General features: G+C 56.4%; 3 protein-coding genes across 5 annotated transcripts in view; 2 read left to right on the forward strand and 1 right to left on the reverse strand.

Annotated features, from left to right (window-relative positions):
- Positions 1 to 27,704, forward strand: part of MARK2 (microtubule affinity regulating kinase 2) — a 360,709-nt gene that overhangs the window by 110,878 nt on the left and 222,127 nt on the right. The window lies entirely within an intron of this gene.
- Positions 1,000 to 11,616, reverse strand: RCOR2 (REST corepressor 2). The gene is made up of 12 exons (XM_032804228.2): positions 10,753 to 11,616; positions 8,395 to 8,451; positions 7,542 to 7,622; positions 6,010 to 6,062; positions 5,425 to 5,590; positions 3,832 to 3,957; positions 3,595 to 3,647; positions 3,087 to 3,320; positions 2,640 to 2,717; positions 2,387 to 2,444; positions 1,971 to 2,197; positions 1,000 to 1,660 (listed from the first exon to the last, which is right to left on the reverse strand). Exons 1-12 carry the CDS (start codon positions 10,877 to 10,879, stop codon positions 1,316 to 1,318), a joined length of 1,605 nt encoding a protein of 534 aa, XP_032660119.1. The 5' UTR covers positions 10,880 to 11,616; the 3' UTR covers positions 1,000 to 1,315.
- NAA40 (N-alpha-acetyltransferase 40, NatD catalytic subunit) overlaps positions 26,583 to 27,704 on the forward strand; it is a 31,294-nt gene continuing 30,172 nt past the window's right edge. The window contains exon 1 of one of the 3 annotated variants that reach the window (XM_032804208.2): positions 26,583 to 26,783. In XM_032804208.2, the coding sequence (XP_032660099.1) occupies positions 26,778 to 26,783 (6 nt within the window). In that variant the 5' untranslated portion in view covers positions 26,583 to 26,777. The remainder of the gene's footprint in view (positions 26,784 to 27,704) is intronic. The other 2 variants (XR_004376984.2, XM_032804209.2) reach the window with 2 other exon arrangements.

Genomic DNA, 27,704 nt, shown 5'->3' on the forward strand with positions numbered 1-27,704 from the left:
GGGCCCAGAGGAGCTGGCTGCTGTTCCCAGCTTTGCCTGAGCTTGGGGCTAAATCCTTGCTGGGGCTGCCATGTCAGTCTCTGCCTTGGCCAGGCTTTGGGGGGGGACACTGGCCCTGGGCACTGGGGGAAGTGCTCAGCTGAGTTGTGGGCTCAGCACACCTAGAGCCTAAGAGCCTGGTTTGCCCATTGGCCAAGCACAGGCTCTTCCTGCCCCAGGCAATGGGGGGGTGGGAGGCTCCAGGGCGTGCATGGCCCCTCTGCGGTGCGGAAAGTGGGGCAGCTGATGTTTTGGGGGACAGGAGGGTGGCTAAGGGAAATGGAGGAGTGGGGGGCAGCACATGTACAGACTCAAGACACATCTAGTAAAATACTTTTATTCAAAATGCAACATGAACGGAACCCCCCTCTCCCCCCCAATAGCTCCTACCTCCCCCTACCCTGCCCCTGGGGCTGCAGCTACAAGTCCTGCCTACAAATGCCCCATTGCCCAGACTCCCCTCCCCCAGCACAGCAGTATGCACCCAGCATGGGGGGGTCTCCATGGCTGCGCAGGTGACTGAGCTGCTGTCCTCTAGATGGGGGAAGGGGGTGCCCATCCACCCCCCAGCTCTGTGCTTCTTCCAAGGCCTCATCAATGCTCCCCCCAACTCTCCTGCATGTGCCTCACCCTGTGTTAATGCTGGTTACCCCTTACCTGGCCCCTGGCACTCAGGTCCCCCCGGGAGCCAGTGCTGCCCCCCAAGGTGAGGGAGCTGTGCCCCGTGGGGGGGGGGATTTTGTGCTACTCCTGCCCCTCAACACCCCCCCCCCCAGCAACTGCTCTGCCAGCCAGGGGCTAGCATCAGCTCCTCCCACCACCACCACCCCCAGTGCCAGGAGAACGTTCCCACACCCCTCCCCACCAGGCAGAGCTACATCCCCCAGCTCATTGCCCAGGCTCCTAGGGGTGAGGAGGGGTCCCTGCCCCACACTGGGCATGGCTCACCAGCAGGGGGTGTGCCACCCCATTGAACTGATCCCTCTACAAGTAAAGAATCCCCCTCCCCGCCACTACCCCAGGCTCCCCACAGCTGGCATTACTACCCACTCCCCTGCCTCGATTTCGCTTAGAGCCCAAATGGACCATGCTGGGGGGGCTGGGTTCAACCAATGCAATGCAAGTCCTTCGATCTCTCCCCTCCCCTGGGGAGGGGGGGTCCTAGAGACACCCCAAGTGTGTCACTATGTGGTAGATGGAGCCCCTGACCTCTTAACCAAGCAAGATCCAAGACACTAAGGAAGTAGGGGGCTTCAGCTGGCCTCCCCCCAAAACCTCAGAGAGAGCTGGAGGAGGAGGGGGGAGGGGACTCCAGGGCCATGCCCACCAGTGAGGAGGGGTGCTGGGGCCCCCGCCCATGGTGCCGGGAGGCAGCAGGTCGGATGAGTGGCGGGGGCGGCTGGTTGGGTGACAGTCTGGGCTGCAGGAAGCGTCCCTGCTGGAGTGGGGGTGGCTGGCGGTGCAGCGTGGGCGCTGTGGGCAGCGTGGGCCGCAGCAAGGGGGGAGGTTGCGACAGCGTGGTGGGCGGCAGCCGGGGGGAGGCAGAGGGCAGAGTCGCTGCAGTAGATGCTGGGGGCTGCGGCTGCTGCTGGGCAGAGCGGGACACGGCTGTGATCTGCACCTGTAAGGAGAGAACAGAGTGAGAGCCGGCAGGTCAGGGGGCTGGGGGCCGGGACCAAGGGACCTCGGCTGAGCAGGTGGAGCGCCCGGGCGGGGGACCGTGGGTCGGACCGAGGGGCCTCGGCTGAGCGGGCGGGACGCCCGGGCGGGGGACCGTGGGTCAGACCGAGGGAAGTGTCAGAGCCAGGGACTGCGTGTGGCAAATGGATGGCTGGGATGGCAGGGGGCTGCTGGTTGGATTGAGGGGCACCAGCTGGCCTGGGATTGGAGGGGTCTGTGGGTACAGGTCAGGGCTCTCACCCCTTCCTCACCTCATCGTCCTCCTCACTGCTGGCCAGGGAGACGCTGGAGCTCTTGGTGTCATGGGGGGGGGAGCGGCCCCTTGGGGAGCCCCCCTGCTCAGCCTCCCACTCCTGCAGCACTTCCTCCAGGTTGAAGCGGCGCCGGTAGCTGACGAAGAAGGTTTTCACCTGGGCCAGTGTCTTGTTGCCGATCACCCCAGCCACGGCCTGGAAATCCTTCCCATACCTGCGGATGGCTGGCGAGAGGGGAGGGTGTCAGCTACCCAGGGGAGGCAGGGCCCCCGCATGCAGGGAAGGAGTCCGGGGCAGCTACATCCCCAGGCCAGCATCACTTACATCCCCAGGGGGCAGCCATGATGGGAGGGGCTCCTACCCCGCCCCCGGGCGCTCCCTCCCTGGAGCCTTCCCCCCCCGCCCCAGCTCACCCTGCACAGCCAGCAGCTGCTCGTCCGTTGTCCAGCGCGAGTTGAACTTGCTGTTCCCCTGGCAGGAGAGTGGAGAACATCAGGCTGGGACTCAGACTTGCCCTTCCCTCACCCTTCCACAGGGTGGGTCCTGGGCATGCACTTCCTCTCCCCAACTCTTGTGCCTCGTGAGAGCTGGGCCCAGCACTTCACCTCCCCCAACAGGAGCTGGTTCCTTCTCCCCCTACATGGGGGTCAGTGCCCCTCATCTCACCTCAGGGGGCCGCAGCTTGTCAATCCCACCCTCCAGGGCCTGCTTCATGCTGCTGTTGATCTGCTTGATGCACTGGACCTAGGTGGGTGGGGAGAGAAGGGGCCTGTCAGTGAGAGCTGGGGGCAAAGGGGGCTCAGGGGTTACCTGGCACTTGAGGGAGACAAGCTGTGAGTCGAGGTGGTGCAGCGCCAGGGTGCCCACATCAGGGCTAGGGGTTTGCAGGGGTGATGGGGGCTCAGGGGTTACCTGGCACTTGAGGGAGACGAGCTGTGAGTTGAGGTGGCGCAGCGCCAGGGTGCCCACATCAGGGCTAGTGGTTGACAGGGGCAAAGGGGGCTCGGGTTACCTGGTGCTTGAGGGAGACGAGCTGTGAGTCGAGGTGGCGCAGCGCCAGGGTGCCCACATCAGGGCTGGGGGTTTGCAGAGGTGATGGGGGGTCAGGGTTACCTGGCGCTTGAGGGAGACGAGCTGTGAGTCGAGGTGGCGCAGCGCCAGGGTGCCCACATCAGGGCTGGCTGAGATGCCAGCGATGTCATCCTGGCTCAGGTACATGCCCTTGGGGGGGCGCCGGCGTGAGCGCAGTGGGTGGTGCCGATACTGCGACAGCTGCGCCTCCTTTCTCACAGGCCCTGAGCCCGATCCTGGGCCCGGTCGGCTGTTCGGCAGCTTCTGGTAGCTCGGCTGGGCAGGGAATGGAGCTGGTCTGAGTACAGTGCCCCATAGGGACCCCTGCTGCAGCACAGTGCTGGCTTGGCTCCTCCACAACACCCCTACACACCGCCCCCCACACCGTCCCATTGCACAGTTGCCCCTGCTGACTCATGCTGACCCCTGGGTAGTGCCCTAAGGAGCACTGCAGCCCAGGGTCCCCTCTCCCACCCTCAGCACAGAGCGCAAGCGATGAGGATGTGCCCTCCCCGCCACTGCCTGTGAGCCACCTCCCCCCCACCCTCACCTCCTTCTTGGGGTCCATGGCATCAAACTCCCCTCGCTGGCTGCCCGTCCCTCCTCATCTCGTCGTTACTGGGGGGAGCATGGCATGGGTTAGAGGGATGGTCCAGAACCCAGGCTGCACCAACCGGACCCCCCGGCCCTCCCTCACCTCACCAAACCCCCTGTCCCCACTGTCTGCCTTCCACTCCTCCATGGCCATCTAGCTGCCCCCTTCCCTCATCCAGAACCACCCTGCCACGCCTGTCCTCCCCCCACCTGTCATCCCTCTCCTTCTTGCTGAGCAGCCGGCGGGCCTGTCGTCCATGACACTGTGCGGCTCTTGTCTTCTTCCAGGAGTAATATACTTCACCAGGCTGGGGATCAGCTGTCGGGGAGCTGGGGACAGATAGGACGGGGTCAGATGCCTGGGAGGAGTGGGGGGTTGAGGTGCTTGCCAGAGGGGTGGGGGGAATACAATATCCAGGATGAGTGGTGATGTGCTTGGGGAGACTGAATGGGGCAAGGAGGGATGGATGACAAGGAAGGGAGAGGAGCGGGGAGATGCCTGTTGAGGGAGACTCAAAGGAGGGATGGGATGCTGGGGGGGGAACCAGAGGGAGGTATGGGAATGTGGAGGCTAAGCAGGGGAGACTGGAGAGACGCTGGAGGGGAAGATGGGCAAGGGATGGTAAGTCAGGGGATGATGGGGAGAGGAGTGCTCGGAGAGAGGGGGAGATTGGAGGAGGGATGGGAATTCAGGGGGCAGGGGAGAGAGATGGGGCGAGATGGGATGACAGGTACGAAGGCAGGGGAGAGGAGATACAGGAGGGGAGGGATGGGATGCAGTGCGGGGCAGTGGGCGAGGGGTGGGTAGAGATGCTGGGGGGAGAGATGGGGCAAGGGATGGGATGCCAGGGGAATGATGGGGAGAGGAGATGCTGTTGGGGAAGAGACTGGAGTGACAGATGGGATATGGGGTAGGGCTGGGGTGGGAGGAGATGCAGGGGGAGGGGGAGATTGGAGGGAGAGCTGGGATGTGGGGGTGGGTGGGGGGAGGAGGAGAGGCCAGCATGGGGAAAAAGTAGGAGGGGGAGAGGAAGGAGAGGCCTGCCAGGATCCCCATGGGAAGGAAGGTGGGCCCCCAGCTATGGAGGGTACACAAAGTCCCCACCCCCATGCCAGGCCCCTATGGGGTGAGGTGGCACCATCACACAGGGTAGGGGGTTGGCAGCAGGGGGAGATGGGGACATTGTGGCATATACCATCTGCTGGGGGCGGGGGCAGTGCAGCCACTAGCACATACCACCTGCTGGCTGCAGGGGGAGAGACAGAGGCAAATGCCATTTGGTCACTGTGGAGGAAAGCAAGGGTGCCATATACTATCTATTAGCTGCTGCAGGGGGAGGGGGTCACATGCCATTCACTGGCTATGGGAGTAGAGGGTGGCACAGGCTATCTTTGCTAGTTGCCAGGTGGCAGTTGGTGGCATGTACCATCTTTGCTGGCTGCTGGGTGGGGATGCATGGAACATACTATGTGATGGCGGGGGGGGGAGGGGAATTGTAGCATATGCCAATTCTATTGACTACAAGAAGGATGGCAGGTACCATCTGCTGGTGGGGGGGGAGCAGGCATGTCAGGTGCCATCTGCTGGTTGTGTGCGTGGGGGCGGCAGGTACCATTTGCTGGCGGGGAGACAGGCTGGCAGGTGCCATGTGCCAACTGCAAGGAGATTGTAGGTATCATGTGCAGGTTGTATGGGGGAGAAGGGAGCAGTGGAATGTACCATCTGCTTGGTTGCAAGGGGTGAGTTGCAAGCACCATCTGGTGGCTGAGGGAGTGTGATAGGCACGTACCATCTGCTGGATGCGCGCGAAGCTCTTGCCATGGAAGCTGAACGCCTGCTCAAACAGCACCTTGTCCTCCACCGTCCACTCGTCTGGAAAGGGCGTGAAGTTGGCCAGGTCAGCCAGAGACTTCTCCACGTCATGCTTGTGCCACAGCAGCATCCCCAGGGCCTGGGGCGATATGGGGAGTGAGAAGGGCAGCAGTATCCGCAGGGTGGGCAGGGGACGATGAGATGGGGATGAGGGAGATCCCCAGGATGGAATGAGGGAGATGAGCTAGGGTGAGGATTGGGGTGTCCTGGGGGTTGGGTAGAGGAGATGTGTCCCTGGGGATGGGGAAGATGGTGAGACAGGGCAGGAGGGGTCAGCATCCCCAGGGCAATGGAGGGTGGGTGAGATGGGGCACAGGGTTCCGTATCCCAAGGACGGGGTAGCATCCCGGGTGTGTGTGTTGGAGGGACCAGGTCAGGCATCCCGGGGCATGGTGAGGTAAGGTGGGGTAGTGGTAGTATCCCTGGGACCTGTGGGACACGAGAATCAAAAGGACCAAACTCTGTGGGATCTGTGCGGGGTGTGGGGAATGCCCCTACCTGCTCAATGTTGTAGCCGTGCTTGTCTTTGGCCATTGAGATGTATTTGTCCACTGGTGAGGGGAGCGAAGAGACAAGACAAGTAATCAGGACAACTTCTTCCTGCAGGACCCTCCCCTGCCCACCAACTCCCACCACCCAAGGTACCACATCCACTGTGCAGATAGGCCTGAGACAGCACAGCACATGCATGGCAGGCGGTGTCTGATGCCAGGTGTGTGTTAGGTAGGGGTTGGTGTGATATTGATTGAGTATGGGCGGGGACGGGAAACGTCTAACACTGGGTTTGTGTGTGGGAGGGGTCTGATACCGGGTCATGTGTGCACGGCTGTGCCTGACATGGGGGGAGGCGGTGTGCATGTGGGGACATGCCTGATGAGGGGGTGTGCATGCACAGAGGTGTGTCCGATGCAGGGGCATGCACATTGCAGCGGGGTGTCTGATACACAGGGGTGTGCACGCAGGGGGCATGTCTGATGGGGGGTTATGCATTCGGGGCAGACCTGTGATGCACGAGGGGTGCACACAGGATCGCATCTCTGATACACGAGGGGTGTGCATGCAAGGGGGGTGTCTGATGCTGTGGGGCTGGATGTTTGTCTCTCTGTGTTGCAGTGTGAGACTCATCCAGCCCCTATGCTCCATCTCACACAAGGGCTGTGTGGAAGTGACAGGCCAGACATTCTGTCTAAGCCCACAATCCCCATGCACCCCTGCAGGGCAAGAAGTTGATCCCCAGCCTGGAATCTCCCCACTCCATTTCTCTGATCTCAACCCTGCCCTGCCCTGCAGGAAGGGGAAGCAGGGTCCTGGGCAGTGAATATCTCTAGAAGGAGGGAGGCAAGCTGTGGCCATCTCCCCCAGGTCCTAAACCCCACTGGAGCAAGAGCTGAAGGGTCAGAAATGACTCATCTAGAGCATCTGTGGGGGTAAGCAGAGGGGAGGAGCAGCGTGTGGGGTCCAGAAGAGGAGTAAGGGGGCAGTATGATGGGCAGGGCAGAGGGGACTGCTAGGCCAAGGAAAGGGGGAGAGAGATTTGCTGGCTATGGGAAGGGGGGCAGCACACTGGGCTTGGGGGGAGGGGTTTGCTGGGGGCAGTTGTGCACTGGGCTAGGGAACGCATGCTGGGCTTGAGGGGCAAAGGGGATTGCTGGGTGGGGGAGGGCGGAGCACTCTGGGCTGTGGAGGTTGCTTGGTGGGCCTGGTGGGGACAGAGGTGGGGGAGGGGAGGAGATAGCACGCTGGGCTGGCAAACGAGGGGGCTGTGGGAGATGCGAGAGATGGGCAGTGCACTGGGCCAGGGAAAGAGGCAGTGAGCTAGGCTTGGGCAGGGAGGAAGAGGGCCATGTGTTGAGCTGGATTGGGGCATTGATTGGTGCGTGGGGGGGGGCTTCCTGGGCTAGATGAGGTGGGGAGGTGTTGCTGGGCCGGTGCCTTGCCCAGATAAGGAAGCGGGAGGGGAACAGCCCCAGCCAGCAGGTGCCCTGGCTGTGGGGCCCATGTGCTAATGATTGGGGCTAGGGACTGCTCACATTTGGCGTCTGACACACAGTGGTTGGGCGACCAGACCAGCATCCCCTTCAGTTCCTTGTTGCTGTAGCGAGCAGGGCTTTCTGCATCAGACAGACAGGAGACAAAGGGTCAACACGGAGATCCCCCCACCAGACACTCCTGGGCCCCACTCATCACACAGCCCCCAAGCCCCTGCTCTGCTCTGGCACTCACTCCACAAAATGAAGAGGGCAGCAGGGACCAAGACCCCACAGCTCTGCCAGTGCCCTTCAATTCTGACCCGCAGCCCCCTGCTATGCCAGCCCTGGGCTCCGCCCACTGCACAGCTCTGATGATGCCCCTCAACCCCAGCCCACAGCCTCGGTGAGAGAAAAGCAACTGTACTGAGCCCCCAGCAGCCCAGCTGGCAGCAGAGGCAGCTGTGGCCCTATGCCAGGAAAAGCTTCTTGCTGTGCCAATGCACAAGTTGGGGGAGGAGAGACTATGGGCACAATCAGGCCCAGAGTATGTTGCTCCGCTCCTGGTAATGGGGGAGGTGGAGCATTGGCAGGGGCAGGCACCATGCAAAGAGGAAGCGAGTATACACTTTTCCCCTCTGCTCCTCCGCCCTTTTGAACCTTAACAAAGCCCAGCACCCCTATTCAATCCCACCCAGGCACTGTCTTGGGGGAGTGGGCTCCAGCAGCGTGTGAGGGGGGAAGGCTGCCTGCAGACAGACCAACCCCACTACTGCTCCCCCCATCAAGCTCTCACTGAGCGAGGCTGGGGGGTACAGCCACTGGTCCTCGGAGACTGGAGTAAGGATTTCTAAGGAGCGGTGCCCCCTGCTGTCTCTGCCCCTCCCCAAGAATCCAGATGCATCAGTACCCTTACCTGGCTTGCACTCAGGGATCACAGCTTGGTAATCAGCCCCCACCCGAATCATGCTGTCTACAAGGGAAGGAGAGGGCCAGGTGTGAGGGAGCAGCTGCAGTTGAAGGAGAGACCCCAGGAGTTAGGCCCCCAACCCCTAGCTGCCCTCCCCTAAGGGAGGGAAGTCTTGGACCTTCCTGTGTGCTCCAAGCTTGCACAGAACAGGGCTGAGATGTGACACAGGTTGGTTGGGAGGCCCCACAAGGTGCTGCAGGAAGCAATGACTCAGTGGGGGTGCTCTCCCCTGCAGTCAGTGCTGACCCCAATGCAGCACTAGGGGGCGCTGTGCTGCAGGGAGCTGGGCAGGGGGCTCAGCAGGGGGTGCTTTCCCCTGCAGTCATTGCTGACCCCAATGCCCCAGTTAAGCACTAGGGGGCGTTGTGGGGCAGGAAGTGAGATGCGGCTCAGTAGGGGGCTCTCCTCTCCCAGTGAGTGTTGGCCCTAACGCAGTATTAATTCCTAGCTCTGGTAATACCATTCTTCTTAAATACCCGGTCAAATAAATACAGCTTCTCCTTCACTTCCCAAACTACAGTGTAGGTTTGTTTAGCTGTTAATCAGCCCAGACAGCCCTCCCCAGAGGTGGCTGCATCCCAGCACCAGGCCAGGGATCCCTGTATACAAAACAGCGCCCCCCGGCCCCCCAGGCAGCTGCACATCAGAGTTGAACAAGCAATCTAGCTCTAGACGCACTGGTTCACGGGTGGTGGGGGGCTGCATTATCCCATTCCCCTCTGTACTTCCCACCTCACGCCTGGCTCCCTTTCCCAGGAAGCCTGTCTTGTCACAGCTGCAGCCTGATCTGGAAGCATTTAGCCAGCGCCTGCCAAGGAGCTGCCCTGCTTTCTCTTTCCGGCACGGGGCCCAAGAAACACACGCGAGGGAGGGACAGATGGGGAGAGGACGGGGGTGGGGGGAGGAGGTCTGCTCCTAGACGGATCCCACACCCACAGGGAAGATAGATTGGGAAGGGCTCCCAGCTGTTGATGGGTACCACCCAGGTAGCTGCCCCCTTCCTGCACACAATATAAACCCCCCCCCAGGATGCATCGGGCCCCCCCGCAGGGGGTGGTGGCCGGCTGCGGCGCAGTTGTGACAGGGGCTCTCGCTGGGGAGGAGAGGGTGTCTTTGGCAAAATTTCCCAGTATCTAGAACAGCTGGGGGCGGTGGGACGCCAGCCCCTGCACACTTGGGGAAGAACACGAGAGGTTTCGGAGGTGAGGCCCCCGTTTCCTTAGTGATGGGCTAACAGGGCTGGCAAGGGAGGGTGTCCAAACAGCAGACTAGCTCTCCACCCTGTTGACCGCCACCCCATACCCCTGGGTTGCTGGTGCCTCCCCAGAGCCAGCAGCAAAGGGACGTAACTGTCCTCCCCCCGACACACATTCCCCAAACGGATTCCACATGGCCAGTGGGAGAAATCGGCCGCTCTAATCTCCTTGGATCCCCCCAGCACATCCCTTGCTGGCGCTGGTGAGCGGCGGGGGGAGGGGGGGCTAACAAAGCCGGCTGACGCTGGGAGGCAGCAGGCACACACGAGGGCGCCAGGGGACAATGGGGTCGAAGCTGTTAGCAAAAGCAACCTTCCAGTGATGCCCCGGCTCTTTGTTCAGCCGGGAGTGTCCCTTTGCTCACCCTGAGGCTAAGTTTGGGAAGGGGTTGGCCCCCAACACCCTAGTGTTGTTCTGTCCTCCTCCCCGCCGCCAGCTCCCAGGGATCGGGCCCCAGCAGGGATTGCAGGAGAAATAATATTCCAGCATTGTTGTATTCTACACTGTATTCTAGCCCCGGGCCGCCCCGGCTAACCCCAGAGCCATGGGGGTCACGACGTCTCCCCGTTGGACGCCAGGTGAGGAGAGGATCCCGAGACGCCGTAGAAAGTGGGGTTAATTCAAGTCTCTAAGGAGATAGCAGCTTCCCTCCCCGCGCACCTCCTGGTTTTGGGGGAACCGGGCCACTCGCTGTCACTTCCCCAGACCCGGGAAGTTGTCGCCAGCTTCCTATCCCTGACCCTTAGGGCCTCGCACTCCAACAGAGTTTTCCTCCTCCACTGGGAGGTGCGGTCTGCAAGTGTGGCGTGACCCTCCCGTCCACACGCGTGGCGTATCACGACACCCCCCCTAGACCGCACACATGGCGTGAGCCCCCCGAAGTCCACACTCGTGGCGTGTCACGAGCCCCCCCAGTCCACAGGCGTGTCGCAAGTGAATCATTCTCGGCTCCCGTTCCGGGACACGCACGCATGATCCGTGTGTGGAGTGGACCGTGGCTGGCTCCCTGCCCCTTGCACAATAGCTGTGCCCCCAGTCTGGCACTTACCGTGCGAATGCTCTTCTTCGCTGCTCTCATCCTCCGAGGTCTGATGATTGCCATTGGTGGCCGATTTCGCCCGGCTCCTCGACAGGATCCCGGAGGCCGGGCCGGATTTTTCCATCACGGAAGGCATTGCCCCCCCAGCTCCCTCTGCTTTGCGGCCCCCTCCACCACAGGAATCCCCCCCTTTAGCACTGGTTCAGGGTGGAGGACGCGCCTGCTGGTTGGTGGCGACTTGAAACAATCAAAAATTAAAACAGCGAGGGGTGAAACTTACAACCCCAGAAAAGTCCATGGGGGGCAGATCCCAGGATGGAGGGATCCCCAAAATTCCCTGCAAAGGGGGAGGATTTCAGGGTTTCTTTTCCCAGACTGAAATCTTTCCTCCCATTCAAAAGTTTCCCAAACTCCCCTGAAATGGGGGGGGGACTTTCCAACAAACCCCTTTGCTCACAACACCTGAGATTCCAGATGCTTCACACACACACCCGCAAAAAAATAACCTACCAAATGCAAAAAACGGGGGAGGGAGTTGGGTTAAAAATTAGGGATTTCCCCCCAACTCTCCCATGGGGACGATCTGACCCCAGTTTCCTTCTATGGCTTCTTTCTTCCTCCAAAGATGTAGCAACTTGTGCACAAAAATAAAAGTGACCTCCAGGAGTAGGGGTGGAAATGGGGGGGTCCTGAGTCCAGGGTCTGAGGATGCTGCAAGAAGAGGGGGGTTGACTCAGTGCGTGTGGTGGAGGGGGGAACCCTGGTGGGAAAGTTGCGTGGACAGAAGGCTTTACAGGAGCTCCTGTGCCTGCCTCCTTCTCTCCTCTCACGCACACACACAATGAGAGTCAGACTGGAGCTTCCTCGGTCGGCTCCTGCTGCTTACTGCTGCTGGGGAAAAGTAGTTCCAGCTCCCCTGGCCTCAGCACCTCCCAGCTGAACCCCTCCGCCTGGATGCACATCTGGCCAGAGGGGGGCAGGCAGGGGCAAGAGGCAAACGGAAGGAGGGGGGAGAGAGTTGAGCCCAGATGTGTATGTAAGGAGGGGGGTGTACTGAATGAGAGGAGCTGCTGGGTGGGTCTTTATGTTGTGTTTTCAAATGCCCCTCTCCCTGAAGAAGGGATGAAAGGGAGAGAATGAGAGAAATGAAGGACTGTTCAGAGACAGAGCCACCCAGGGGTGCTGGAATAATTTTTATAGTGGGGGTGCTAAGAGGCATTGAACCAAACTGTAAACCCTGTATAGAATGGAAACCACTTCAAGTCAAGGGGTGTGGCATCCCCAGCACCCCTAATTCCAGCACCTATGGAGACATCCCCCATGCCCAGCAGAAGGCTAGGGGGCTTAGCTTTTGCAATGGATATATTTCTCCCCATCCACTACACACCCTCCTCTTTCTGCCTAATGCACCCTGTATGCCTTCTTGGACCAGATGTGCTTAGCGTACGTGGATGAATATAGATAGATGGATAGATGAACAGATATGCATACAAAGATTTAAATATGTATATAGAGAGCTAGATTAGATAAAGGATCATATATGGGGAGAGACAGATAGAGATGGATAAATGGAGAGGTATATAGGGTGATGGATATTTATGGATAGATGGATCAATAGATAGAGGTGTTTGTATAGGGGTGGCTTGTAGGTAGGTAGATAGATAGAGGGGTGTGTATAGTGACGGATGGATAGATAGATATAGATCTATAACATCTATTCTCTCAGCCTATCACTTCTAGGAGAATCCCTTATAATATATTTATTAGCACAGTATTAACATTGTTTTCTAATAGGTTTATGTAAAGTAAATGAATGCTTCCTTCAATTTGTTTCCTTTTAGTTTTCTAGCCCTCCTGTCACCGGCTAGCCACACCAGGAAACACGTGTGTGTGTGGGTAAAATATACCCTAGCATATTCAATGGCACTTTAAATAACACAATTGTAAGTAACACTGCATTCAAAAAAATCTTAAAACATAAACCTTTAAAAATGGATAGAGAGAGGAGAAGTGGATATCCTCAAGTAAAACTCAAATCTATATAAGTAGTATAGGTAGTATAGGCAGAGCCCATACTTACCCAACAGTTCCCATTATTAGACCGTTTCCAGTTGCTTATAACTTTGCCAAACTTTAACCATTCAGCCTGAAATTTTCCATGGCAGGTGTCTGCCTCAGGAAGAGCTTTTTTGGCAAATCTCAGCTAAAACAATTCAGCCATTCCTGAGAATGAGATTAGGGAAAAATACATTGTTTGGCCCATGCTAGCAATATTAAGAATTAACTCACGTCCTACTCACACCCCCAACCTCGGGAAGGGATCAAAGGGGTTACTAATCCAATGGAGATTTTAAGGCACATCTTTGCTAATAGCTGGATTTGCCAGCTGGTTTTAAACCCTCCCCCACTTTTCCATAAAGTTCTGAGGTGCAGAAAAGCAGACCAGATCCCTCTCCAGTAGGAGGGAAAGTAGCAGGGGTGAGAGAAGAAGCTGTTTAACCCTAGACTCTGTGATCTTCCAGTAGGTTGGGTGCTGAGCTACTCTCTAGCATTGGCTGTTTGTACCTTCATAGTGCTGGTATTGCTGGGGGTTGGGTACGTATGGAGAGAGGAGCTGACTGGAGATTTGCTTGTTTCCCAGCTGATTAGCTGGATTGGAATGCAGGAGTCAGGTATTTATTTGGGTTACTATGATGTAAATTGGTTATTCCAGATTTACACCACATAGCAGCACCTCAGCTCAGGAATAGGACTGTGGTGAATACATGCAACCAGTGCACAAAAACCACCAACATTCACATGTGTACACATAACCAACTCACACAAGCAGCAAACACAATCAACACGTACTCAAACATAGTTCACACAATCAACTCATGTATCACACACAAACACAATACAGTGGGCCCACTTATTCTTGTGCAAAGCAAGTGCTCAGCACTGCCATTCTGTGCTGCTGGTGTTTCAAATCCACTGTCCCCTGAGAATGCATGCCTCTGTGGGCTGCATCTGAGAACCAGGCTATGGGATATTTAGGTCCAACTAGCTTGTGTTGTATTGGTGGGTTTGTTCAAGGGCTAACTGATGTTGGATGTGACTGAGGAAGGAAGAGGGGGGTTGATTTCTGCAGACCACCAGCAAACAGCCTGGCATAAACGGCACAGAACGGGGTGGGGGTGGGAACAGGAACATACACAATGCCCAGGGATTTGGCAGACTGCAAAGCTTCCACTGTAGCAGCCATCTCCAGGCCCTGGCCGGGCGGGGTGAGCAAAAGGGGATCCCAGTCCCTGGTTCCCCCTGATGCTGTAGGGACCCTGGCCTACCCAGTTAGTATTGTGTTTAGAGACAACAGCAACAGCGGAGTGAACGCTATCCATCCATCCATTCATCCCCATATATACCCCTCTAAACTATCCATCTAGCTAGCTAGCTAACTAGTATAGGTAAAGAAGTTTACTCAATGCTTCCCAATATAAGACCCTGTTTCTAGTGGCTTATAGCTTTGGCAACCCCCTGCCTCCGGCCACCACCCCATGCACAAGTGTCTGCCTGCCTCTGCATCTCCATGCACACACCTCTATTCCTCCATCTCCATGCACCCCCCATACATGTCCTTTATCCATCCATCCCCCAGCCCTATTCGTCTATTCCTCCCTCTTGCCCCATAGACACCCCTACATCTCAAATGCCCCCATCCGGGCAGTATTCTAGTCACTGTCCCAGTACCGCAAACTTCCCCCATTAAATGCCCCCACAACCCCTAGCAACCTCCACACTGTTGTCAGCTGGAAGATGCAGCCCAGGCTCCATCCCCCAGTGTAAGGGAAGCTCTCTGCTGACCTTTTTTTTTTTCTCTTTTTCCTTCTCCTCTCCCCACCCCCTCCCCCTGCAGCCCAACAAAGCGGAGCCATTGTCTGAGCAGACACCTGCTCGCTTGGCCCTCCCTCTCCACCACTGAGACAGGCCTGGAGAAACGGCTGGGCTGCTGGAGGGAGTCTGTAAACACACCACTGGTGGGTGGCAGGAGGGGGGCGGGGCGAGACTAAATGGGAGCAGTAGGCTGTGGGGAAGCTGGTGCAGGGATGGTGGGGAACTCCAGGGGAGCATGGGTATGGAGGAGCTCTCTCCCCCCGCAGGTGGTGCTACTGGCAATGTGCAGGAGTGGTGGGGAACCCTAGTGCTAATGCAGGCAGAACAGCAGCAGCAAACAGGAGTAAAAGGCCACCCTGTCCTCTTTCCATGCCTGGCATATCGGCTGACTCCCTGCTGGATGTGTGCTGCTACTCCCCCCTCCCCCTCACACACACTTTGAATGATGCTACAGGAGTGGGGGTAGGAGACTAAATGTCTCAGCAGAGACATTAGCTTGGCATTGGGCCCAATTCTTCTCTTGCCAGAAGGCCAGAATCAGGGCCCCTTTCCCCTCCCCATCTGGTAGCACAGGGCTCAGACCCCCCTCTCCCCTGGGGGATGTTCCAAAGATGGAGGGAGCTATTTTCAGATGCTCAGTGTCAGGGCAGGAGGTAGATGGCAGCAGCTGGGAGCTCTGGCCGCCTACTCTTTTTGCAGAGGAGAAATGGGGGGTGTGCCAAGATGCTGTTGGGGAGTCTGAGTGTGAGATACAGGCCCACATTTTGTTCCCATGGCAGCAGTGGGATGGGCTGAGTCATCCCCTCACACCAGCCCCTGAGTTAATGCCCCCTGGGCTTTTGGGGAAGCTCAAGCACTATACTGTCCCTCCCAGAGGGTCATCCATGGGGCTCCCCTCCCAGGACCTCCCCTAGGCTGGAAGTCTGGTTCCCTTGCTCCCAACCCACTTAACACACAGCACCTGTCACAGGGAGTCAGCAGGAGCACAAGGGGGATGGGCAGGGTCACCAGGGTTGGGGGTGGATTCCTTCTGCAGGGTCGCTGAGCCAGCTGGCCCTTGACAGAGGGACTGTGTGTATGGGTGGGAGAGAGACGCTGTGTATATGAAACTGGGTATGAGAGAGCGAGACTGTGACACAGATTTTGTGTATGATTGTGTGTGTGAGAGAGGCTGCCTGTATAACTGCCTGTGTATGTGACTCTGCGTGTGACACTGTGTTCATGTGTCTCACATATTCACGCTGCATGTGTCTCTGTCTCGCACGTGCACTCACGCCCTGTGTCTATTCAATGGGAATTTTCCTCTCTCCTTTCCAAACCCCAAACTATAATCAGGCTCCTAAATTTAGCAGCCACCAATGAGGGCAGCCTGGCCCCCCCGCCCGCCTGCCAAGCATGAGGCCACTGGGGCCTGCCTGCCACCGTCAGTAGGAGTGCTTGCTTCATCCACCCACCCTCCAGCTGCAGCTGTGGGATGAGGTACCCATAGGCTGGGGAGAATGGAGTTCCTGATGCAAAGTCCCTGCTCCTCCCAGCATGCAGGGCCATTTGCAGTTGGGGATTTAGACTGATTGCGTGTTTGTGTGTGTGTCTATGTTTGTGTATCCACATGCATGTACATGGATGTTTGTATTTGTGCATTAATGTGCATTATGTGTACATGCATGCCCGTGTATGTTGTGTTTGCATGCATGTATGCACGCTTTTGTGTACGTGTGTGTATGCGTATGTGCAACACACAGCTCAAGCTCTGAATTCCCAGGTCTGGGTGTTTCATCATGAAGAGGCTGATCATCAAAGCCAAAGGGCGGGGGGATGATGCAGGGCCAGCAAGAGGAGAGCTCTATCCAGCTCCAGACACTCTCCATCCTGCTGCAGATGAAAGGATGCCAGGCCTCCCTCTTGGGAGCGGCTGGGGCAGTGCTGCAACCAGCCTGGAGCAGCAGGGAGGGGGGCCTGACTGGGGTCATGCATATACGCACACAGAGGCTCCACACACTGCCTCTACCTCACTCTTCCCAGCAGACACATAACAGCCTGCCCCCCGCCCCCCATGCAGCCACTATACACACACAGCATCACACACTGCCAGCCTCCAACACACAAACATACAGCATCACATGCTGCTGCCTTCCAACACACATACACACACAGCATCACATGCTGCTGCCTTCCAACACACACACACATTATCACACGCTGTTGCCTTGCAACATACACAGCATCACACACACACAGCATCACACACTGCTGCCTTCCAATACACACACACAGCACCACACACTGCCACCATCTGATACACACACAGTATCACACACTGCCACCGCCCAACACACACACAGCACCACACACTGCCACCACCCAACACAAACACACAGCATCACACACTGCTGCCTTCCAACACACACACAGCACCACATACTGCCACCGCCCAACACACACACGGTACCACACACTGCCATCCCAACACACACACAGCAACACACTTCCACCCTCCAACACACACATACAGCATCACACACTGCTACCCCCACATATGCAGCATCGCACAGTGCAACCCTCCAACATACACAGACACACACTGCCACCCCTCCAAACACACAGCACCACACACTGCCACCTTCCAACACACACCCAGAGCACCACACACTGCCACTCCAAACACACACACGCAGCACCACACACTGCCATCCCCAAACACACACACACAGCGCCACACACTGCCACCCCAACACACACATGCAGCACCACACATTGCTACCTCCAACACACATACAGAACACCACAAACTGCCATCTCAACACACACACACACACGCAGCACCACACACTGCCACCCCCACATGCAGCACCACACACTGCAACCCTCCAACATACACAAACGCTCACTGCCACCCTCAAAACACACACACACTAAGCACCACAAACTGCCACCTTCCAACACAAACACACAGCACTACACACTGCCATCCCCAAACACACACGCAGCAATACACACTGCCACCTCCCAAAACACAAATGCACCACCACAAACTGCCACCATCCAACACACATACACACGCAGCACCACACATTGCCTCTCCTCAACACACACGCGCAGCACCACAAACTGCCACCATCCAACACACATACACACACAGAGCACAATACATTGCCTCTTCTCAACACACACACACAGCACCACAAACTGCCACCATCCAACACACATACACACACACACACACAGCACCACACACTGCCATCTCCCATCACACACACGCAGCACCACACACTAACATCCAAAACACACACATATCACACACTGCCACCTCAAACGCACACAAGCCGCAGTGCACACTGCCACCCCAACACACACACAGTACCACACACTGCCACCCCAAATACACACATGTAGCACCACACACTGCCACCTCCCAACACACACATGCAGCACCACACACTGCAACCTCCTAATACACACACACACAGCACCACACACTGCCATCCCAAACATACACATGCAGCACCACACATTGCTACCCCCAAACACACACACACACACACACACTGCACTACACACTTCCACCCCCAAACACACTCACCCACCACACTACACACTTCCACCCCCAAACACACATGCTCAGACACAATACATGCTGCCTGGCCCCCACCCCCAACAGATACACATACTGCATGCCCTGCAAGCCCCACACATAGCCACCATACACTCACTCAGCACCACACATTGCCTCCTCTCCCACTTCCAAAGACACACAGCCACACACACAGATACCACATGCTGCCTCTCCCCCAAACCTAACAGACACGCCCGCCCCACAGCTATACACACACAATGGCATCATATATTTTCTCTCCCCCACCCCTCCAACACGCAACCATACTGCTACTCCACATACGCACAGAATCACACCACACGGCTGCTGTCTCCCACCCCCATCACACACCTCTCCTTTCCACAGATGCACTGCCACTTTACACATATCCTTCTTGCAATCAATCACGCATACACTCAGGCTTCAAAATACAGTCAAACACTCCCACAACCTTCCGCAGGCTCACATGTACCTCCCCCACATCCATACACATCCGCCCCAGCCTCAACAGGTAAAAACACCCACTCCCAACCACACATTCACCTACCTCCCCAATGCTCCCTCTCCAATACACACTCACACCCCAACACACAGCCCACTCGCACACCCCCAACACACATATCTTCCCCGCACTTTAAGGCTATTGTTTGACAACTTTATCCAATCCACTACTTGGTATTTTCAGTGTTATCCCCCCAGCCTTCCTCACTCCTTCCTCCTGCAGCCTTCCACAAACCTGTGTACCCCAAGCTCTCAGCTTCTGCTGCCAAGCAAACTGTGACCTCAACACCCACCCCACCCCTAGTCAGAAATGTGTTGGGTCGGGTGGGGGAGGGAGGAGATTATATCTGTGCTGTGCAGTGCCAGTGAGGCCTGCATAGACAATGGTTGCACCAGGAGGCTGGCTCCCAGAAGCATCTGCTTGAGGGGGAGTTGGGATTTTAGAGGAGAGATTTGGACAGTAGTTTGTGGGGACGGACTGGATGGGATTTTAGGGGGCTCTGTGGGATTGAGGTCTGAATGGGATTTATGAGGAGCTCTGGTTGTATTTTAGGGGGAAGCATGATGGGATTTATAGGAGACTCTATGGCACTGTGTTGGGCATATGACTCTATGCCCAACACAGTGCCTTCAGGCGCCATGGCACCCGCCGGGGCGTCTAAGTGCGCCTGCGTACTGGCCGGCAGATGAGCATCCGCCAAAATGCCGCCAACAAGCTGCGTCATCCAGAGGCGTTGCCACCGAAATGCTGCCAATTTTCGGTGGTATTTCGGCAGCAACGCCTCTGGATGATGCTACTTGTCGCCGGCATTTTGGCGGCGATGCCTATTGACATTGCTGCTTGTCGGTGGAATTTTGGCGGATGCTTGTCTGTTGCCATGGTCCTTCGTGGCTTGTCGTCTGGCAAGCACCAGATGAAAAAGGTTGGGGACCACTGCTTTATGGGATGAGGGGGGGCTGGATGGGATCTTTTGGAAGGTGAATGGGAGGCTCTCTGTAGGATATTGGGGATGGAAGGGATTTATGGGGGACTATGGATGGGATTTTGGGAGGTGTGGGAGATTTATGTGGTCTCTGGATGGGATCTGTGGGGGCTGGATTGGATTGATGGGGACCTTGTGTGGAATTGTATTCTCACCACTACTAATAAAGGAGAAGGAGCCTGTGCAACAAATGCCCTGAGCTGCTCCATTCTCCAGTGCACATGGCCTGGCAAATTCAAGTTTACTTTCTGCAGTAAATCTCCCCTCAACCCCATACATCTTAATACTGCCCCCCCTCCACGGTGGAGGGCGGGGGTAAGATCAGGAGAGACAGACTCCCTCTTTTGTGCAGCCACACAAAGAACAAGAACTGGAAGCAGATGCCATCTGCTCCCTGCAACCTGATGGTCTTAAAGAGACACCGACCCTTTTCCCCCTTTCCCCTCCTGCCTCATCCTACCCTGAGCTGCTGCAGAGATGGAGGGAGGGTGCTATGCCTACCATTGTTCTGATCTGAGCATAGGGGAGGGGAAAGAAGGGGTCTCTCACTACACCCCAGATCTGCTTGAATGAGGCATTGGTATGATGGGGAAGGAGCTAACTGGAACAAACATGCACACACCCTCATGCTGGGTACCACTAGGCTGAGGCCTAGGGATAGAAGCTTAGATGGGCATTCTGCCCACACAACAAATAATGGGCACACACAGTGCTGTGCATGTGCACATCACCCAGCCACAGGGGATCCTGTGGTCACGTCGCCACACCCGGATGATGAGAGCCCGGAGCCCCATGTCCCACCGCTCCAGGGCTTACACCTTCAGCAGTGGGAGCTGATGCTGTCACTCTGTGCCAAGTCATGATGCTGACCGTTCTACCAGACTGGGAGGGGAACGAGCCAGGCTTCTCCCTCAGCAACCCTCTCTTCCCCCTGATTAAGGCTGGCAGGGCAGATGCAGGGTTTATGAGCAGTGCCATGTAAAAGGGATGGAAATTAATTCCCAACGCTAGTCCCCCAAATCCAGACACACAGGGGGCTGCTATGGGAAGGCAGGTCAGATGGGGGGATTTTGGGACAGAGGGGGCAGTGTGCTTCCTGGGTCTGGGCAATGGGGTATGAGGGGCTAGATGGTGGAAATCTCAGCACAGAGGGGGAAACAGGCTTCCCAGGCCTGGGGCACATGCAATATTGGTGAGCAGAACAATACGGATGATAAAATGGGGGGTTCCTAGTGCAGGGGTGGCAGTGTGTTCCCTGGGGTTGGTGCAGATGCACCAATGAGGGGCAGAACAGTGTTGGGGGGTGTTAAGATGGGGATGATTTTAAGGCACGGAGCCAGTGTGCTGGAGCATTAGGGACAGAGAAATGAGGGGTAAGATGGGGAGCTCTTTGGGTGTGGGGCAGTGAGCTTCCTGGGACTGGTGCAGATGCAGCACTGAGGGGAGAGGGCAGAGCAATGGTTTTGTATGTGTGTGTTGAGGGTGTATTGTTCTGTCTGTGATTAGCTGCTCCCCCCTCATATCTCAGACTCCTGCTTTTAACTGGGGCAGGGGCATTTTCTTCTGGACTCTAGGGTCTCCCCACTCCAACAGATACAAGAACTTGCCGTCTCCAGCAGGCCAGGAAAGGAGCCAACGTGGCAAAGCGCACCCCCCCTCCCACCACCCTCGTCCTTTCCCCAGAGACAGGATACATGAGCTGGCTGTGTGCAGAGCTGAGGAAAGGCGATCTAGCCCTGCATGGCCCCCCTGCTCCCGCCCCCACCTCCACCCGCAGGAGGATGGATGCAATTCCTGGGTAGCAAACTCAGACCCTCTCAAAAGCCAGGCTGGATGAAGGAGATGAGAGAGGCTGTTGGGGTATGCGGGGTGTGTGATGCAGGGATGGGAGTTTGGGGAGGATGTTGGTCAGAGTATCTCCCACTTTTAACCCCTGCAGGTAAATGGTACTGTTTGCAAGCAGAAAAAGAGGAGGGAGCTTGTGGGCAGAGTCAAGGCCACAGATTATGCTTTATGATCCAGCACAATCTTACTTTGGGAACCAGAGCCCTGTGGCTTGCTGCCTGATAAACAACCAGTCTCACTAGGCTCCCATAAGCATTTCTCAGAGTTAGGGTAAAGTGAATTAATTCACATAGACAGAAAGAACATGGGTCTGGTAAGTCTGATGTGTGCTACTATGGTCAAGCTGCTTCTCTGTGCCTCAGTTTCCCTCTCTTAAGAAATAGGGACAGTGCTATGGAGAAGGAGGTTTGATGAGACCTTCTCAGAGCGGCCTGTGGGCAGCCTGCAAGGCCCACTGTTTGCCCTCCATGTTTAGTGATTCCATTTCCCCTCAGCTCAGCCACTATGAAATGGCTCTTTTCAGCTGGGAGCATTTCCTCTAAAGGTGACACTGGGTCTGGTAGCACAACCTGAGACTAGGATCATATGACCCAGCCAAGCCAGGCATTCTTCCCACAATGCAAAGGCCTCATTATGCGCTCCCTAGTAGTCCTCTCCCGACCCACTTCCACGCATTCACCGCTTCTGCTCCCAAGTAGGATGGCTCTGAGTCCTCCCCCTTGCCATTTCCACTGGCCTTGATGAAGGGACTCTGCAATGCTGGCGCCCTCTGGTGTCTGCTTGAGCCCGGATCAACAATTGATTTATCGCAATTATTATTATTAATTATTTGTTTTGCAGTAGTGCAGAACAAAAGGACAGTGCCTGCTCCAATCTAAGTACATTTGAGATCATTAGACAATTATTCTTGTCTCACCTCAAACCTGTTGCCAAAAAGAGGTAATGAAAATTCAGTATCCCAAGCACAACATCTACTTGCCTGAAGGCAATTACAAAAATGGTCTCCCCACGGCTACCCCACCCCCAAAAGTCTCCGTCCTGGGGAAATGGATGAAGAGAGTGAGGCAGCCTGCAGTAAATGGCAGCTGACAAGCAGAGTTGTTAATTATTTTTTTTTAGATTCTAATAGGATCATTTTGAACCCCGCTCTATATTTAGATAGCAAGGTAAGTAATATAATCTAGCCTGTTTGGAATTATGAATGGGGAAACTGAAGCACAGAGAGGCAAAAGGACCTGCTTGAGTTCACCAGCCATTTGGGATTCAGACACAGAGTTCCTAATTCCCAGTCCCATGTCTCCTTTTTAGTCATTTGCAGTTACGCTGCACCTTTCACTCCACCCTCTACCGTGCTGCATAACTTCTACACACACAACACTTCTGTGAGGCCACTGCCTCTTGGGTGGAGCATGGTAATGAGTTCAGGGGGCACTGATGCAAATGCCAAGTGTCAGGGGATTTTAAGTCTTTGGATGCACAGGGATTAGTACAACTGGGGACACTAGGAACTGTGAAGCTGATGCTCAGGGCCTGAAGCCATTGCCAGGAGTAAGAACAGCAACTGAGAGGCCCTCTAAACCCTGCGTGGTGTCAGCCCATCAGCAGCTGGGCCCACTCCCCAGTTCATCTCCTGCCCTTCTCTACAACCTCCCTGATTTATCCATCACCCTCCTTTACAACCCCTCCCTGTCTTCCCTCCTCTCCCACCTGCTCTCCTGGTCCCCTCTTTTCCCCCTGTGCCTTCTCCTTCCACCCACCTCCCTCTTCCCCTATGTCCTCCCCTCCCATCCCCATCTGCCCTCCCAGTGGTGCTGGAACAGTTTTTAGAGTGGAGGTGTGCCCTCCTTACACCTGTCTGCACCCCTCACCACCCCCTAGAGCTGGGGCTGGAAGCAGGGCCTTCAGAAGGAGGGGCCTTGGATGGGGCAAGGGGGCCGAGAGGCTTGGGCCACAGCCGGGGGTGGAGCCCTGGGCCGGGAGTGGGTGAGGAGCCCTAGGCCAGGGCCAGGAGCTGAGCCCCAGCTGTGGAGCTGGCAGCCTAGACCCTGGCTGCAGGGCCAGGAGCAGAGTTCCAGGCGCGGGGCTCGCAGCCAGGACCTCATGTGTGGATCCGGCAGCTGGAACCCCGCATGTGGGGCTGGCAGCAGAGTCCCCAGGTGCTGGGCCAGCAGTGGAGCCCCTGAGCACAGAGGCATTAGCCAGGACCCAGGGCTGGCAGCTGAGACTAGCAGCGGAGTCCCTGGGTGCAGGACTGGCAGCTGGCTGGCAGTTGGGACCCCACGCAAAACATGGGGTGCTGCAGCACCCCCTGCATCCCTTATTCCCACACCTATGTGCCCTCCTCTCCTCTCCTTCCCCTTCCCTCCTAGTATCCTCCCCTTTACCTCTCCTCACACTACACACTCCCCTTACCCTTCAGCATACATGTTCCACTTTCAGCCCCTTTTTCTGCTTGTCTGTAGGCAGGGACATAAGGAGGCAAAGTAGAAGGGGAGGAGTGGCATAGGAATGAGGCTTGGTAAAATATGGAAGGAGCATGGGAACATATGGACGGGGGCAGGGGGCATAAGGGGGCACATACAAAGGGGGCATGAGGGATGCATTTTGGAAGTGAGGGCATGATGTGCAGAGAGGGAGTGTGGTGAGGTGCATGGGGATGTTAGGTTTACAGGAGGGGACTTCAAGTGGTCAGAAAGGGACATGGGGCTTTGGGTAAGGGGCATAGAAAGGAGGGATGGGTTGCTGGGGGCATAAGGGGGCACATACAAATGGGGGCATAGAAAGGAGGGATGGGTTGCTGGGGGCATAAGGAGGGGAAATGGGAGCATTGTCTGGGGGCATCAGGTTGGGAGGAGGAGATCCAGGGAAGGGGCATGAGGGTTCATAGACTCATAGTTTAACCCAGAAGGGAACATTAGTCTGACTTCCTGTACATAACAGGACATTAACTAAATCTCACCAATTACCCCTGTACTGAGCCCAAGAACTTCTTGTTGACTAAAGCATCTTCCAGAAAGGCAGCCAGTCTGGACCTGGAGACATCAAATGATGGAGAATCCCCCACTGCCCTGTGGAGTTTTTCCCCCCTCACCCATCCCACTGTGAAACATTGGTGCCTTATTTCTAATTGGAATGTGTCTAACTTCCAGACACTGGTTCTTGCTCTGCTTTTTTTCGCTAGGCTAAAGAGCCCTTTAATACCTGGGATATTCTCTCCCTGAAGGTGCTGAGTTATACACTGTTTTCAAGTCACCTCTCAATCTTCTTTTTGAGAGCTAAATACATTGAGCTCCATGTGTCTCCCCTATAAGGCATTTTTTCCAGCCTTCAAATAATTTTTGTGGTTCTTTTCAGCACCCTCTCCAATTTTTCAACATCCTTTTACAAATTTGACCCCCTCAAACTAGATGTAGTATTGCAGTCTCACCAATGCCATATATAAAGGTAAAACCATCTCCCTGCTCCTACTCACTGCTCCTGTTTTAGACATCCAAGGATTGCATCATATTGGCCCTTTTTTTTTTTTTAACCCTAGCATCACACTGAGAGTTCATGTTGAGTTGTTTGTCCACTATGACCCCTAAATCCTTTTCAAAGTCATTGTTTTCCATGATACCGTCCCTTACTCTGTAGGGATGGCCTGCATTACTTTTTCCTAGATGTAGAACTTTGCATTTGGCGGTATTGAAACACATTTTGTTGGAAGGGGCCCAGCTTATCAAGCAATCCAAATTGCTGTGTAGGACAGTCCTCCTCATTCCGCTCATCATACTACTACAACAATCTTTGTGTCATTTGCAAATGTTATCAGCAGTGGTTTCATATTTACTTGTTCCAGGTCATTGATGGAAATGTTGAATAGCACTGGACGCAGCAGAAGTGTAGGGGGGTGTAGGGAAAGGGTGTTAAGATGGGGTCGGGGCATTGCTTTGGGGTGAAGTGTCACAGGAAGGAGTCAAAGGGGCATTGTGTTAGGGTCTTGGGGGCACTGGGTCTGGGGCCAAAGGAAGTGTTGGGTTGGAGTCAAGGGCCCAGGGAAAGGGAGCAGCAGATGTTGGGCTGGGGTCAAGAGGGCATTGGGTCTCAGTTACAAGGGCTGTTGGGTTGGGATACAAGGAGGTGGCATCAGCATCAGGAGTGTGAGGATGGATTTGGAACAAAGTGTGTGGGGAGATCTGGATCAGGGTCAAGGATATGGGGGCATTAGGCAGGGATGTAGGAACACTGGCGGGCCAGGAGACACGGGGGCACTGGGCAGGGGCAGAGAGGGGAGCGGGGTGTCCTATCAGGGCACAGGGGGCAGGGCCGGCTTTAGGCCTATTCCACCATTTCCCCCGAATTGGACCCCGCACCTAAGAGGGTCCTGTGCCCAGTGAGAATCCCTTCCCTGGCTAGAGACACCTGTTTAATTTGTACTCACCAGGCGGCACTCTGGGTCTTCAGCGGCACTTTGGCGGTGGGTCCTTCAGTGCCGCTGAAGACCTGGAGCTAGTGAAAGACCCACCGCTGAAGTGCCGCCAAAGACTCAGAGCACCGCCCAGTGACTACAAGCCCCACGTGGTTTTTTACATTTTTTTTTTTCACTCATCCCTGCAGGGGCCCCGTCAAAACTGTTCGAATTGGGCCCCGCACTTCCTAAAGCCGGCCCTGCAGGGGGTGTTCAGTCAGGGTCAGGGAGTGCAGGGAAGCATAGGATGTCAGGGTATTGGGGCAAGGTCAGGAGTTACGGCGAGGGGGCAAATATAGGATGGGGGACACAGTGGAGGGGACATTCACCCGATAGGGTGGCAGCACGTCCGCAGAGGGGAGCTTGGGCAGGGGAGGGGTCTCTCTTGGCGCCCACACTGATGTGGAGGGCCGCTGGGCTCTCACGCGACGCCCACTAGCCAATCAGAAGAACATTGTCCTCGCGCCGACCGTTGGGCGCGATCTCGACCATTAGGCCCCCCCCTCCCCGCTTTTGCGCATGCGCACGAACCCCTCTCTTGCGCGCCGGCGAGTTGTGCGCGGTTTCGCGCTTGCGAAACGTGCCCTTCTCTCTCCCCGTAGTCCCTTGGCTCCGCGCCTGCGCAGAGCATGCCTCACTGCCCCCTTGCCCCTTCCTTCTCCGTCCGCGGGCTCAACGCAGGCGCAGTGTGTGCCTACCGACCGTTTTCTGTTCCCCCGTTCGCCCCCTCCCCCTGTGGGTCCCCCCTCCCGCGGATTTGTGAGGAGTCTGTGGGGTCCCGTTTGTCGCCGCCATGGGGGTGAGTGAGGTCAGGGTCCCCCAGCCCCGGCGGAGGGACCAGACCGGAGAGGGAGGGGAGAGGCCCGGGGTCAGGCGGGGGGATCCATGAGGGGGCTGTGAGGAAAGAAAGGTGCAGGTGGTCCTGGGGGGAGCATCCATGGAGGGGTTGTGAGGGGGTCTGGGGTTGGGGGTCCATGGAGGGTGTGAGGGAAGCCCTTGGGGTGTCACTGAGGGGGGGAGTTGGAGAACCAGGGATGAAGGAGTTGGCGGATCATGAAGGAGGGAGTCTCTAGGGGAGCACATGACGGAGTGTCCATGGGGGTGCCTGAGGCCAGGGAGAAGGGGCTGGGGGCAGGTCTCTGGCAGGGGTGAAGAAGGTCCATGGGGGCATCTGAAGGGGGAGTTGGGAGGCCCATGGGGGGAGGTCCTGTGAGGTTGGAGCTGGGGGTGTGTGTCTGTGAGGGGGTAGTTGAGGGGGTCCAGAGAAGAAGTTGGAGGATCCATGGGTGTGACTGGCAGAGTGGGAGACGGGGAGGAGGTAGGTTGGGTTTCTGGGATGAGTTCATTAAGGTAGTCCAGGGAGAAGGGGTAGGACCTGGAGGGGGTCAAAATAGATGTCATGGAGGGGGAGACTTGAGTGGAGATGGGAGGGTGTCAAGGGAGAGTGTGAGCTTTGGGGAGGGCAGCTGGGGAGGCACATGGGTGGGAGACCTGAAGGAGGATCTGGGGATGGTCCATGGAGGGGGATCTGGGGAGGGGACGTCAATGTGAGGAGAGAGCAGAGCGTTGAGGAGACTGAAGATATAGGGATCAGAAATGGGAGAACAGTGAAAGTGGGAATTGGGCAGTTCCATGCAAATGGGGAGACCTGTGGGGGCAGGGAGAGGGCCTCAGTGGGATAAGGGGGAAGTTGTGGATAAATGGTGAACAGGTGTGAAGA

The sequence above is a fragment of the Chelonoidis abingdonii genome, chromosome 17, assembly GCF_003597395.2.
Source record: "Chelonoidis abingdonii isolate Lonesome George chromosome 17, CheloAbing_2.0, whole genome shotgun sequence".
NCBI lineage: Eukaryota > Metazoa > Chordata > Testudines > Testudinidae > Chelonoidis > Chelonoidis abingdonii.

Bases quoted from the DNA above. Each gene is read 5' to 3' on its own strand.
- RCOR2 (XM_032804228.2), bottom strand. From the start codon at position 10,879: ATGCCTTCCGTGATGGAAAAATCCGGCCCGGCCTCCGGGATCCTGTCG. The intron at 8,452-10,752 runs GTAAGTGCCAGA...CTTCCCTTGTAG, and splicing joins CGAAGAAGAGCATTCGCACG to ACAGCATGATTCGGGTGGGG. The intron at 2,718-3,086 runs GTAACCCTGACC...CCACCCACCTAG, and splicing joins TCGTCTCCCTCAAGCGCCAG to GTCCAGTGCATCAAGCAGAT.